The sequence below is a fragment of the Tinamus guttatus genome, unplaced genomic scaffold (assembly GCF_059628265.1).
Source record: "Tinamus guttatus ecotype Peru unplaced genomic scaffold, ASM5962826v1 Tinamus_guttatus_pri_ptg000052l, whole genome shotgun sequence".
NCBI lineage: Eukaryota > Metazoa > Chordata > Aves > Tinamiformes > Tinamidae > Tinamus > Tinamus guttatus.
This window is the reverse complement of record NW_028288586.1, coordinates 5,992,940-6,007,969: the sequence shown is the minus strand read 5'-3', so window position 1 is coordinate 6,007,969 and position 15,030 is coordinate 5,992,940. Positions and strand designations below refer to the sequence as shown.

General features: G+C 37.6%; 1 protein-coding gene across 1 annotated transcript in view; it reads right to left on the bottom strand.

Annotated features, from left to right (window-relative positions):
* Positions 1-3,047: 3,047 nt before the first annotated feature.
* The window catches only part of BOD1L1 (biorientation of chromosomes in cell division 1 like 1), a 37,634-nt gene continuing 25,651 nt past the window's right edge, over positions 3,048-15,030 (bottom strand). The window contains exons 18-25 of the mRNA XM_088540066.1: positions 14,518-14,590; positions 14,402-14,436; positions 12,723-12,768; positions 9,704-9,735; positions 9,512-9,596; positions 8,916-9,069; positions 5,611-5,754; positions 3,048-4,463 (exon numbers count right to left, since the gene is read on the bottom strand). Coding sequence (XP_088396192.1) covers positions 4,355-4,463; positions 5,611-5,754; positions 8,916-9,069; positions 9,512-9,596; positions 9,704-9,735; positions 12,723-12,768; positions 14,402-14,436; positions 14,518-14,590 — 678 coding nt within the window. The 3' untranslated portion in view covers positions 3,048-4,354. The remainder of the gene's footprint in view (positions 4,464-5,610; positions 5,755-8,915; positions 9,070-9,511; positions 9,597-9,703; positions 9,736-12,722; positions 12,769-14,401; positions 14,437-14,517; positions 14,591-15,030) is intronic.

Below are 15,030 nucleotides of genomic sequence, written 5' to 3'. Positions count from 1 at the left end.
CTTTGCTGGAGCCGTATGTGAACACTGGTCTTCCATGATGGAAAGTCCCAAGTGGAGCTCAACATGACTGCAGTAGAAGTGTTGTCTTCTCGGGCTTGATAAAAAGGCCGACACTTCCCCAGTAAAAATCATGCTTATTCCCAGTGTAAATATAGTTGTTATATACTAGAAATCACGGCTCTCAGCTTTTCAATGCTACAGAGTATCTTTGTTTGCCAGCAGGAGATGTTAATGTTGAGGACACAGATGCGCATATGGGGCCTATGTTCACCAGTACGTCCCTGGGAAGTCCTTAGGTGCCTACGAACACTAAATAAATGAAAGAAAAGCTAAGATGACAGGAACCTCAGGATGACAAATTAGAGCTGGCATTCCATGCAAACCCATTCTAATAATTCTGTTGTATTTGTTTTTCATCTCTACGTTCTTGTCTGGTCTGATTTGCTCGTCATATCCTGGGCAGTGTAATTCCCTCATGCTGTGCCAGTAGAGCTCTAGAGTTTAATGCAGCAGGGATCAGCAAACTAACCCAAAATGCTATAAACCTGCCTCTCTTGTCGTTTCTACACCAAGGCTGTATCTTGAGGTTGTGGGTTTCACAAGGAGGTTGTGAGATGCTGAAAATTGTACATTAAAAAGTCAGGGCAGAGGGTCGGTATCATCTTCCAGCACTACATGCTTGTCCTTAAAGAGCTCATCTAGGGTGTTTCCTCCAGGTCAGTCCTGGCAGCTTCCAATACTGCTTACTGAGCTCTGTGCATCACATCTTAGCCATTGACTCTCCCAATGTGCCAAGCAGGAGGAAGCTGAGGTGCTACATTTGGGCTCCTAAATGCTTTACGGAGAAAGCCAGGTTAAACTCAGGTGTTTCAACACTAGATCCAGTTTCATCTTTGAATTTGGCACTAACCTTTTAAAAATGGGTTAGTGGGAGCTTTTAAAAGCTTCTAGTTAACCTTGAAAGATCTTGTCTCAAATTAGAATTTGAAGCATCATATAAGGGGAAAGTCCACTGAATCCTTGGCAAGTCATTGAGCTGCACCCACGTTACAGCTAGATCTAAATTTGCTTGGCTTGGCTTTCAGCAACTGTATGATCTCTTCGTGACATGTGGTAAACACAGAGACATTTTGTTTTGAAACTTTGCTCTTACTGTGATTATACAACTCTTAACACTGGTATGGAAGAAGGCACTGGCCAAGGCGCAGAAGAGGGAAGGCAGAAATTTGCCTGTAGTCGCAGCCTGAACCGCTGTGGTTGTGGTATCACACCCTAAGCTAATTGTGCACTCACTTCCAAGAATTTATTCCTGCCCTATTAAGTTATGGCCATTTCAAACTGCATTTTTTCTTCCCCAGTTGTTTGGCACAAGTGGTATGTTTCTAGCTTTTAAATACAGCTATCTGGGGACTCCCAGAGAGACATTTATTTTTATTATATTTTTCTTTTGGACTTCATTCACATAGTCTGAAAGGATAAGAGCTAAAAAGCTGAGAAAGGGTTTTAAATTAGAAACAGCCTTTAGAGGACTTCTGGTGAAACACCATAATCTGGACACAAATGTGTGCAGTGCTATGTAGATTTCTTGGTGTTTGAACTAGCACATTTTAGCAGATAAGAACATCATGCTTGAAACAAACCCAGAATTTTTGAGAACTGACGGAGATGGAGTGTGACAGACAGAGCTGGGACCAGGAACCTAGTAGAAGCAGCAAGCACAGGATCTTCAGGATGTTGCCAAAACCCACATAAGGGTGTCATGGGCCATTTAACTGTAGCCGCAGGCACATGAGAAAGATGGGCTGCTGAAGCCCCGAGGAGGAGGGCTTTTGAGCTGGTATTTGCAGTGACCAAGCGGGCACTGTTAAGAAACCCCAAGAGATCAAGACCCTGGAGACATTAAGAGGTATGGTGAATGAATGTACAATCACACAAGCCTGCTAAGATGGCCACACTAAATCTTAAAACTGAAAACATTTCACATGGAACCACTTTTTCTGATGGGAACTAAAAATCAAGCAGTGAAGTTCACTCTTTACCATACAAACAGGCCCAGCTCCAAGGAAATCAGACACTGGCTGCAGAAGGAAAGCTAGAGCTCACTCAGTCCATCCTCTTTTCAGAGCAGTGATGCTCTCAATATGAAATTAAGGTCCCAATACTTCTTCAGAAGTAGTGACAAAAAACGTGGGGCAGCAGCTCTTCTTTTCCTAGTGCAGAACTCTCTCCCTGCACCAGAATGTGCAGTATTGACACCTGACCTTGCACAGGAGCTGCAGCACTGCAGGCAGCTGCTGGCTGCAGGCGGCGGGTGCCAACAGTCCTGCTCCCGTCCAGCACTGCTGGCAGCTCCGCTGCAAACCCTTTGCAACCTCCTGAGCAAGGCAACTACTCAGTTCCGGTGTAACACACACACAAAACACCCACTCACACAACAGAGCCAAGACAAAAACAAAACAACAAACCCTCAAGGGGTACGGATACAGAGAAGGGTTCTAAGTATTACCAAGAGTCAGAATAACGTACTGATAAAAGAAAACAAACAAAAAACCCAACACACAACCTCCCATCACCAAACCCACAGAGTTCAGCCTGCTTGGCCTTAGGGGGCAAAGACTGAGACGAGACTTTTAAACTATTTTATCCCTACTACAAGTGGAACAGGGGAAAAAGAAGGATTCTATAACTTCATAAGAAAAACAGGTATAGATTAGTAACATACAGGCATATATTAGCAATATGCTAGGAGAGTTTAGCTGGAAAATTAAAGGAGTTATATATCGAAACAAGTGGTTTTCTTTTTTTAAAAATTTATAGTATAAATTGTTTGCTTAGGAAACAAGCTATACCCTGTGTAACTGCAGAGAAACTAGGCCAGGTAAACGGATTGACCCTCTCCCCTCTTCTTATACCCTTGAAGTATAAACACCTGTAAAACCTGTAAAGACTTTAAAGAAATATCAATCATGGGGCTGCATCTACGCAGTGGTTTACAACTAAGTACATTATAAGAACAAATACAACATAATAAAATATGGCAACTCAGGTTTTTGACAAACATTTTATAGTTTTTATATAAAAATCTCAGTAAGAAACCAAGCAGAATATCTGACAGAAACATCTGCCTTACAAGAAGTTCAAAAAAAGGAAAAAAAAGGAAAAGAAAAAAAAAAAAAAAAAAAAAAGGAAAACTCCGAACCCCCAGAATCCTCTTTAATTATAAACCAGAATATGAACAAAACGCTTAAAATAATCTCAGATTGTTTGGCAACTTATCACATCATTACAAGAGACACATTTGATCATAAGAAAAGTTTAACTTTATATACAACTTCACTTGAACATTTGTTCTTACCAGAGTTAATATACATTAAAAAAAATCTGGCAATAATACCAGGTTCTTTTTTTTTTTTCTTTCTTTTTTTTTTCTTTAAATACCTGTGTATAAAATGTAACATAAAATACCGAAGCTCTACAGTTAGGAGAAGTGACATTTGACTTCAACGGGTCCCTCTGTTGAAAAAGGTGAATACTGAAAGAACAGGTGCTTAGTTGCAAAATAAAACAGTTTGTTTCATTCTGAGGTTGTGTCATCTAACTAGAAGTAAATCTAACCTAATACTATTTATTTCTTGAGGCCGGTAGTAAATTTACAAATGAAAATATAATCAGAATCAGTAGAATTACATTTTATATTTTATACTTTGTCACAAATGTGAACAAAAAGGAGCCAAATCCTTTCCACTAAGCTAACCTACTTTAATGCATGCAAGGAAATATTTTACCAACTGTCTGAGCATATTTTAGAGAACTTCAGGTTTTAGATGGCCCTGGAGGAGCAGAGGGGAAGTTTCCTACTGACGTCTGCATAGAATGTAAAATATATAATTAAAAAAACCTAAGGTATATACTAAAGTTTACAGACCAATGCTTTCCATAAAATAAATAAAATGTCCGTCATTGATTAGATTCATACACAGAGTAAAATACAACCTATTTTTACAAGTATATATACAAAGTGTATTAGTAGGCCCAGGGGTACCTCATGGGTTGGAAGCATCTGCATTAGCGAGTCACATTAGGCAACCCCAACTTCCAAGTCAGTGACAAAATATATAACTACTTTGTTTTTCATTCAGATACAAAGTAAACTTATTTTTCATCTGAAATAAATGTACATAATATTCTGTATAAACAATAGTTTATAAAGCTGTTTAAAATGTAACTTAAAGGTACTGCATCTGTTAACTTAGAGCTTTGAAACAAGCACGTGCAAATCCTTTTGCTTAAAAAAAAATAGAAGCACAGATGTTTTTCTTTCAGCTTTTCCATGGATCATACTTGCTTGTAGAAATTATCGTTTTGCTTTCTTAATTGGCACCTCCTCCGTTTTTGGCTGGCCTTTTCTGCGTACCAGTGTCGGGCTGCCTTCCCCCTTACGCTTGGTAGACTGCATCTTTAACCTAAAAAACATAATTATCAATCATTTTAATAATGTAGGGCCTGGAAAATATAAAAAGGGCAACAGGCAGTCCGTTCAGAAGATGGAACAACGCTGTCCATCTCCGAGGAAGCACTTGGGACACATTATTTCATAACCAACTCTTAAGACAACATGCAGCTGCACAGACCCTAGGGAGACCACGCAAACTACTGTCAAATTCTAGTGCCTACTAAATTCGTATGCTGGAGACTGCTCCAAATACAGGAGTTGGGACTAGAGCCCTTCCTCCTTCTTACTCTTTTGAGATGACATGTGGATTAGGACAGAATATACGGAATTACCCCGAGCACACAGGAACAGAAATAATGGCTTACGTCTCACACGCACAAGAGGGAAAAGAGGGCAGATACCAAGTACCTTTGTTACCAGTTAGGCACCCACATAAAAGCCCATCACAGTTCAGCTGCAACCAAGTGTGGCTTAAACTCCTGGCCATTTTCATAACTACATAAATAATTTTCCTCAGGTGAACAGTAACAGCTGATCAGTTCATGTCTGTTACTCTGCCAGCAGTTAAACTTGCAAACACTGCTATATTTCAGAATGAAGGACAGCTAAGAGTAAATTTTTGTCATATAGTCTCTTACAAGTAAGCAACGCAATGGACAGCAACTATGCATCACATTTATTACTTACTTATACAGTGATCTCAGTCTCAAAAATTAAGTGTGCCAAAGAAGAAAAGAAAGGGAAATACTTTCAAAATTTGATAAGAGGACTCACAAAGATTCTCTTACCATATGATCTTGAAAATATCTTTGAAGTATCAGAACTAAGATATCTATCATATGTTGCTTTAACCTGAACTACAGTTGCTTTCCCCACCACTAAAGAGAGAATCACAGTTCAGGTTGAAGTACTGCATGATAGCATTTTCAGAAAAGCAAACAAAGAACCCCCCAATCTTTCAAATATTAAAGAAGGGGAGAGAGGAACAGGAGAAAATCCTCCAAGAGCTTTTATATATCACAAAAGAATGGAACAGAGCAAAACAGTACTGCGTTCAGATTCTGAAGCAGTTATCTTTATAGTACAATAAAGAACAAAGGATCAATGTAGTGGCATCCAAAACAAACAAGAGAAGCGGTTTTAATTTTCATACTTACTGTGTCAAGGGAGGAGATTTATTCATTTTTGTATCACTTGGAGATCTTTTCTTTCCTGCTAACTTCTGTTGTTTTCTAGGAGAAGCTGAATTTGGACTGCTGCCTTTCGAGGCTGCACGTGTGGTTGGCTTGCTGGGCTGCTTTCTGTAACACGAAAGAATGACAAATGTGCATCGTGAAACACTTCTACCACGTCGCTTTCTGCACACATTTCAAGCACAGAAAATTAGGACTATACAGTATTTGCAACAAGTAAATCAAAGTTGCCAGAAGAAGAGGTGAAAAAAAAATATAGCACCTGCATGATGAGGAATCTTGTGTTCAAGACTAAATCCAAAGCAGAGTAATGTATTTTCATACCAAACATAGAACTGAAAGGCTATTTTACTAACAATATTTCAATACTTAAATAAAACTCCTAGTTCAAATCTGCAATAATTCTGACACAGAAATGCCCATGCTAAAAATACAAGCTTAGAGTACCAGCAGAGCCACCAAAGTGGCAACGGAGAACAGACTACTGAAGAGCAGAGAATTTGTTTGTTTTATTGTAAAGGAAGAGCTCAATAGGAGCTTCAGTCATCGTCAGTTCAGAAACATGGAAAACTGGTTACTGGCAACTGACTTCACAGCTCCCAAACAAACCTAATTACAGAAGTAGCAAAAACTCAGCAATGCTGAAGAGGCAGCTCCTTCCACGTGGAATCATCCAAGAACACTACTTAAAATGCACGTTTGCAGCATTTTAATATAGAGATGCTTTTCCCAGTCAGAACTAGCAAAATAACACTGGAAATCCAAGAAACAAAACTGTAAGTAAACTGTAATTAAAAAAAGGTCTCCTTGTACAGCATAATTGTGGAAAGAAGTGTTAGTGCACATGCGGAATTATTTCTAAGCATGAAGCTTGTTCTGTGGGTAGATACTGCCAGTAAAGATAACCTCTCTATAGAAAGTCACAAATAAGTCTGTAAAACCAATGTGAAACTCATATTTAAAACCTATATATATATATGAACATAAACCTTTACGGATTAATATAAATCATAGACTGCATAACTACTTGCTGAGTCAGCTCTAAAACAATAAAATCAACCATGTACTGCCTTGTCATTAGAGCTTTAGTTAAGTTCCAAAAGGCTAAAATACAGTAACACGGCCTCAGGAAGGAAGGAAACATGGTGAGCATCCCAAGTCTTCATCAGAACGAAGACTGTATTTACAGAAACTTACTCAGTGAACACGGAACAAGGCCTGGACTTCATTTCTACCCTGGGAGACAGCAACACAGATTAACACTTCACAAAGCCACTACCTTCTCCTGTTTGTTTGTTTCTGCAGAGTCAGGCCAATGGCCTCTGATACTTTTCAGTGCCTACAAGACAACAGACCTGTGCTAAGGAATAGCAAGAACGGCCTCCAAAAAGCCGGACTATCCTCCACACCAAACTATTGCTTTGCATTAAGGTTTTTTGTTTTGTTTTATTTTCTGCTCTGAGTTTGCAGATGACTAAAATATGGATGAATTTCTTCAGTACTGCAGATTCATGTATTTTAATCGCATAACATTTGGAAAAGAAATGAACATTGGAAATTACATCTCTGCCTTGACCCAAACTGAAATACAAAATAGACTGACACAGAATCAACTCAGAGATCTTCAGATCAACTCAACCTTTTACCCACCAGAACTGAAATCTCTCAGGTGCAAATTTTGAGGTATCACTAGGATGAAGGCTGACAACAGGATCAATTCTTACCTTCTAACATATTCAAGTGTGTCTTCTGAGACCCTAACAGTTTCAACATCTCCCAGGCACCTTGACTTAAGGTAAAACATAGTCAATACTGTCATAAAATAAGCCAGGAGGAACAATCAGAATGAGGTTATCTTCTGTAATACTGAAGATCTAAACTCCAGTTCCTAATGAGGCTTTCTATTCTTCACAACCAAAACAAACAAGAGCATTTGCCCCTTTTTACGAAACCTCCCTTTATGCCTCTTCATTCCTAGAGGGGTGTAATCAGAATCAAAGTTATTTGGAAAGCTCTCATTAATAACAATAGACAACACCATCAAAAAATCCTACCCCACCATAACACTCAACTGTAAGCTGTTACCAAGCCATGGCATATTCCAATCAACAATTCCTTTGAAAACAAAAGCTGACAGAACAGCCTAGGAAGAACAGGTTTGCAAGAGGGTAACCACCGGAGCAACCAGAATCGATCAGTTCCCCTGACTTGCTGCTTCAACCTGTAGAGTTAAGTAAAGTCTTCCTGCCATGCCCAAAAGGTCCTGACGTTCTGATTTATTTAATGCATGTTTACTAGCAATCATGCAAGGCAAGATGTAACCTAGAATATTTAACCTTCTTGACTATGTTATCTAATACTGCCAAGATCCTTTCAAGGGCTGTTGCCAATCAACTGATCACCTGTACAACAGGAAACCTGTATTCCTGCTCAGCAGAGCCACACTCCTACAACCTAAACGTTTCAGGAATACACACCACCTTAAATCCATTACTATTGGAAGTTATAGAGGGGAAAACCCCCAAGATTTACCAAAGAAACAGGTTATGCTTATACTGTCTATAAGACATATCTGCCAATGTACAGCTCTTCCCTTCACCTGGAAGAGGGTGTTTCTAGTTGTCACACACACTACATTTGTAAATTTTGAAATGTTTCTCTGACACTGTCTTTTTCTCACCCACTGCAGAGCAGTGCAAGACCAGTACAGAACTGATACAGTACAGCAGGTACAACTGCTGAAAAGGTTGACTCCATAATCACTGAAGCCATAGTGCCTGTTCCATAAATCACTGCTCAGACTATGACATAAAGTTAATACTTGGAGAGGATAAGCTTTTCCAGAGCACTAAGAAACAAGGCTAAGAAGGCAGGTATACTAGAAACATAAATCTTTTAGTTACCCCTTCTGGCAAGCCCAAGCCAGAAGAGTCAAGCTGGGTGCTACCAAGCGGCCTTTGCTACCCAGTACTTCTCTGACCCATAGTTCTGCCCAAGCTAACACCTCTTACACTGCTTCCTTGATGCAGCCAAGGAAGGTATGTTGCTTGCAAGAGTTCAGTTTTACACTAAACCACAACCTTGCAGCTGTAGCACACAGATATGATTTTTCATAATTGACTCCTTTGAATGATTATTTTTTTTAAGCATTACCTACCTTTCCCTTCCTTTAAATACCTCTCTCTCCAAAACAAACAAAAAAAACCCCAAAGACTTGAGAACAATGCAGAAAAAAAAAAAAACGGTCAGCAGTGTCTCTGAACAGTTACCTTTGAGTCTCCAATCTTGTCACTGATCTAGTTGTGGCTCCAGAACATGTTTCGTCGTCCTCCTCCCCATCTTCTTCCTCGCCTTCCTCCTGCTCTTTTATTTCCTCTTCACCAGATGTTAGTTTCCGACGTTTTCTTTCTGGCTCCTGCATTTCTGTCCATGTAAAATTTTAGACATGTGCTATAATTTTCCAAAAGTCCTCCAAAAGGATATGGACACTTCATTTAGAAAAAGTATTCTATTCACAAATCCCATTTTAAGTAAGTAATTTTCCATTTCCTTTGTGCTTGAGCATTTTAAATTCACACTTGTTTGACTTAATCTGGCTAATACATTCGCAAAAGTTTACTTATGCAGCTCATAGCCAGAATTCATAGAAAATTCATGAGGGTTTATAGAAGCATCTGGGATGTAGCAATTCTGACATGAGATTACAGCAATTTACACATATTTACATAATATTTACACTATCTGTAACTCAATGATTTTTTCCTCAAGAAAGGAAAATTGAATAGAGCTTATCTTGTTGCTATTAGCATACAGAAAGACACAGTAAAATCATCTTAAGAGGAGCAGTGTAATTTCATGTTTTTACCAGTTTCCTCCGACTGAGCCACAGAACGCTTAGGCTTTCTTCCCCTTTTGCGCACAACCATCTCTGCTTTCCCAGCTTCCTCTTCCTGGAGGAATAAAAAGGAAGCAAGTAAGGCAAGATCCATTAAATTTAAATAGAGGACAGACATTTTTCATTAAATACTACTCACAAACTTAAAATGCTCTCACTTACATTTGTTTCTTTTGTATTAGATGGCTCTTTACCTAAAGAAAGAAAAAGAATACAACTCTCAATTTCTTTTGCTAATCACTTTAAAAATGAGTTCTTTCAAACTGTCAACTTCTCACGAACATCACAGATACTCAGAAAACATTTAAACTCTGTATCCAAGTGGTTTGGATTTTTTTGTACAAGATAATGATTTAATTATTTTTAGGTAGTAATGTGACTAATGCTATTATGCAACAATGTAATAAGTGTATGTTGTTTTATTTCAATGGAAAAGCAAAGGTTGGTTACTTAACTCTTTTGATAACAGTAAACTAACTACAGAAATACTTAATTTGGAAGGTGCCTAGAGTCCAACATCCTTTTCAAAGCAGGCTAAATTCAAAATCTGATCATACTGTTCAAGTTGTTCAATCAAATTTTGAGCCTCTCCAAAAGCAGAGATTCCACAGTCCCTCTGGGGATCCTGCTCCAGTGCTTAACTGTTTCCATTGTGAGGCAGAAAGATGGTAATAGCTCAAAAACGAAAATTAAAACCCTGTCTAAAACTTGGCATGCAAATTATGCCATCTGACTTGTTCTGTTGAAGTGGCCTAGAGACTCAATTCAGTACTTCTGGCAGAGTGACCTGCGTATTTTAAAATACATTTTATGAACCTTTTCATTCATGTTGTCTCACTAGGTCTCTCTCTATGATGGGCACTTAAAACTTCTACCCTCAGTATGATGAGTAGAAGATTACTTTCAAAAACTTTTGATGTCTGACAACCAGCACGATCTGCAGTACAGTTAAGATAAAAATCCCTAGCAACAAAAGGACAGACGCAAGCTAAACAAAAGCAGACATTTTTACTGCTCTTTTCCTGCCATAAAATTGCTCCTTTGCTATCTGAAACCTGCAACAGAATCTCTAGACTACCACTGCTTTTCTGCTAGAGCACATCCTTCTATGTTGTCAATGCAACGGATCAAAACAGACCTCGAAGGCAGAAATATTCTGAAATTCATAGACAGTAATCTTTTTGGTCATTGAAATTAAGGGGAAAATATTTACACAGAGATAAATGAAATAAAACACAATGTGTAACTCAACCAATGAAGAAATGCAATAAAATGTAGGGCTGTCCATTGTATAAATGATTTTTACACTGGATTTTATATATAAAAGAGTTAATCGATTCTGTCATGATCAAAAGACAGGGACTTAAAATCCTGGTTTCTTTTGGCAAATTTACAGCAAAATGTTTTATATCTTAAAAATAATGTATGCAAGCATAGCACATGCCTTCTTAAAGTGTACAATACTTTTACAAGTGGGAGCGTAGCACTTTTGCCTCAACATATGAATATGAAAATAATTATAATAAATTACAGCTTTTAAAATCTTACTAATTTTACAGCAGTAGCCACTAATTGGTGTAATATGATTTTAGTTCCAGATTCAGCATCAGTCATTTCTATTCATTCAGGAAGAATTTGGCAGAACGGCCCTTTTGCATTGCTGAGTATTTACAGCAGAGGAAATGTTATGGGAGGATGCTGCGAGGCATCAGGTGTCTTTAGCTACACGTACTGAATGTGAGGAAGCTCTCTCTGCCTGCCACTCTAAATACCAATCTGTCCCTATCACAAATCCTTGTGCAGAATTATCTCAAAATTAAGTGAACTGCACTTTTCTTTCCTTTTTTTTTTTTTTTTTTCCCCTCCTGCCAGGGGTTTCAAGCTCTTCCCTCACACAATGCTAAAAAAGTATTTCATGAGATTCATTCACTCACACTCATCATAGCATTGCTGTGATGTAACAGCCTTTTACCTATAAAACCAAGTGTTACATAACATACCAAATTAACCTTTAAGTAAACAGTCAAGTGTCTGTACTCTTTAATAAAAAGCAATCCAGAAGGTACTTTTACACCTTTCTCACATACTTGTCTGTTCTGTCTGCAGCTGACAGAAACCAAGCACTATGCAACCAGTTAGCCCTCCAGAGACCATAACTCTAAAGTGTATGGATTAAAGTTGACATTTAAAAAGTGCAACAAAAACAGGAAACAGTCCATATGTGCAGTGCAGCCAGAATAGCATCTCTGTAGAAGCATAAGCTTTTGGAAACTCCTGAAGGTTTCAAGACTTTTTTTTTCTTTCTTCAGATGTTGTTCCATGTTGAGTGTTTTTATCTGTTCCTAAACAACTTTCTAACCCTCCTTCCAGGTTCACCTCTTTCCTGAAAGGATTTTAAAATGTTATGAATATCTATAATTAAAGACACATCCCTAAACAACCACCACAGATTCAGACATCAGCATATTAGTGGAAAAATTATTATTCAAAATTCAACAAGAAGATTGACCTCTTACAAATAACAAAGGTTTGAAGAGAAAAAAAAACAAAAATATGTGATCTTTCTACTTAATTTTAGTGTAAAGCACCAGAAGAACATTTCTAAGTAAAGTTACATGATCATCTTTTAAGGATCTTACAGTTGCCATGAAAGGGAGAAGAGATACCCTCTCAAGCTGCTACTAACCTCTTTAGTCTCACATCCATGGATAATAAAATTAACTGAACAAAATTAGATCAATTTTATCTACATGTATTTTTTTAAATACCTGTTATTTTAATGTTTACTATATAAAAGGAAACAAAAGGAGAACAGACACTAACAGCCAAGAACCAGTTTGATGGGGCACCCACCTGCTTCTGTGAAGTTTTGTCATGTGCCTATGCACACACTCAAATGCACAGCTACATTCTTCCAATATATTATTCAACACTTAAAGATACACCAGGACTATTGAAATACATTCTTATCAAGCTGCTACTTTCTTGAAATGCAAACCTTAGCAGGAATTGGGTACAAGCCTTCACACCTCCACTCTTTACTCACATACTTTCACAAAATTATAATCCTAATTGGGAGAGATGACATTCAGGAAGGACCCAGTGGCTTTTCTTCAAAACCTTCTCATATTTCTGCCAACACTTTTTTGACTATTGGCTTTAACAAGTCAAACTTGCTTACCTGTTTGAGGAATTTTCCCTCTACTCACAGAGGTAGGAGACTGCTGCTGCAATTAAAACAAAGATTTATTATTATTATTATTATTTTTAAAAACAGTAACTCAAAAATTTGTCATTGCATTAATAAATGCAGTATATTCTAATCAGTATACAGAAAATTTATATCTCTGTTCTTGAATTAACAGTAGCCTGTATTTCTATTTGTGATAAAATTTTGAAATTTTACTATAACACTAAGTGAAAAGCAGTTTTGGTCAAATATATTTCTGAAAAGTATTCTCATTTTACCAATAAAAATTCAGCAGTCATTCACACACTCAAACCTGCATAATTTTCATCAACAAAATTGTGTATTTACTCAAAATACACAGAAAGAGACATGTACGATCTCCTATGACAACCATATAATATATTTAACAATATATATATAAAACCAACATCAAACAACATTTGCTTTCATCACTTAAAGTATGTCTAAGCTCCCTTATAATTTTAGATGGAGGGCTGATTCAGCTCCTTCTGGAGCCAACCTGTAACTGAGTGACAAATCTGTCAAAGTCATCACTAGAGGTACAAGTCCTTTGAAATGGTCAAACTACAAAAAGAAGATGCAGTTTCCGTTCTGAGTGCCAAGGCAAACCTATTTCAGAACAGGGTTTAAAATTAGTTTTCATTCTTATTTGAAACAAAGTTAGCACTTCACATTATATTTCATTGAATTAGTACTAAAAATGGACTAGTACAAAGAAACAGTACTCTGAAAGGGCTGCCTGAAATGCTGCATGGGCAGAACAACCGGAGAGTTGGGATCAAACAAATATGGGCTATGCAAACTGCCAAGGCTCCTCACAAAGCTGGCTCCTTCCCAAACAAGCACCCAGGGTATCTGACCCCCAGCACAAATCTTTACAAACCATCTCTTTGATATGCAATAATTTTAAGATACAGAAATTCCTGAGTTGGATTTATTCTGGTAGAAGGCTCTTCTCTACTTACGTTCCACAAATGTGCGATTCAGCACTACACTGCATGCACTGTAATCCAACTGGATTGCAAGAATACCTTCAGCAGAATAAATCCTTGGCAGTAAGTGTGCTTCATGTGGATTGGGAAATTTAAATATCAGTGATATTTAAAAGGCAGAGGTATATTTCAGAAGTTATTAATTTGCTATCAGGATGACTTTGTCTTCCAGATGAATGGCATGGACCACAACATAGACAATACAATTACATCACACAATATTCTGTTTCACAGATATTATGAGCTACTGTTAGGATACACCAGCAGAGAAACAAAATTTTCAATTTGTTTGAATGAAGCCACTCTTGAACCTCAGACAAAAACAACCCTACTCAAATTAGGAGGCACAAGTGCATGCAATCACAGCTCCATCCTGTGTAGGAGCATATTACTAGACCTTGTATCATTTATATTAAATACGTTTCCCTACATTCACTGCAGCCAAACTATTTGCTATGATTAGACTTCATAACTTATTTGTCTAGGGACACAGAGCTCAGTTATATTAGAGGGCGCTTCTAGGTTTATTTATATTTTTTATAAGCTTAGACTGAACTTATTTTTTTTCCAAGGATACTTCTGAAATATTGAATAAGAAAAAAAAAACAGCTTTTGAATTACCATGTTTAAATGCACCCAAAAAATAAAGGCACTTACATTCCCAGTGCTCATATCAGCTTTTGACTCCCCACCTGAGGGAAGAAATATGAATTCAGAACTTGAGAGTTGACTATTTTCATTATCTGCTCCTGTAGGTATTATGGAATACTTACCACCAGATACAGCTTCAAGGGGATATTTACGAGGCCTTCCTCTTTTCCGTTTCACTACTATAGGCTGATTTTCCTTTGAAAAGAAAAGGACAAAAACAATTGAAACTACAACTGACATTTAGCATGGATTTCCATTTCAAAAACATAACACAAAGAATGATAATGACCTAATGTAATACCTATTGAAGTAGTGCTTGTTAGTTTAAAATCATAGATGAGGCAGGTTTTATAAGGAAAAGACATCGATTCTTATGAAACACACTGAGAACAGGGAAAAAAGAAAAGCTACTGAATATACAGACTGTGACTGGCCCGAGGCACACCTGGGAAGGTAACACTTTTCCGTCCCATCAATCAGATTTCCTAGTCTAATAAATAATATCATCTTCCAAAAAGAAATCCCACTACATTTTTCCACTTTCTTGAGAGCTCCAAACTTTGCGTCTTGAAAGTCCCTTTTGCAATGTAATGTAATGCAGACTGCGTATCATAGCAACTGAGGAAATGTCTACC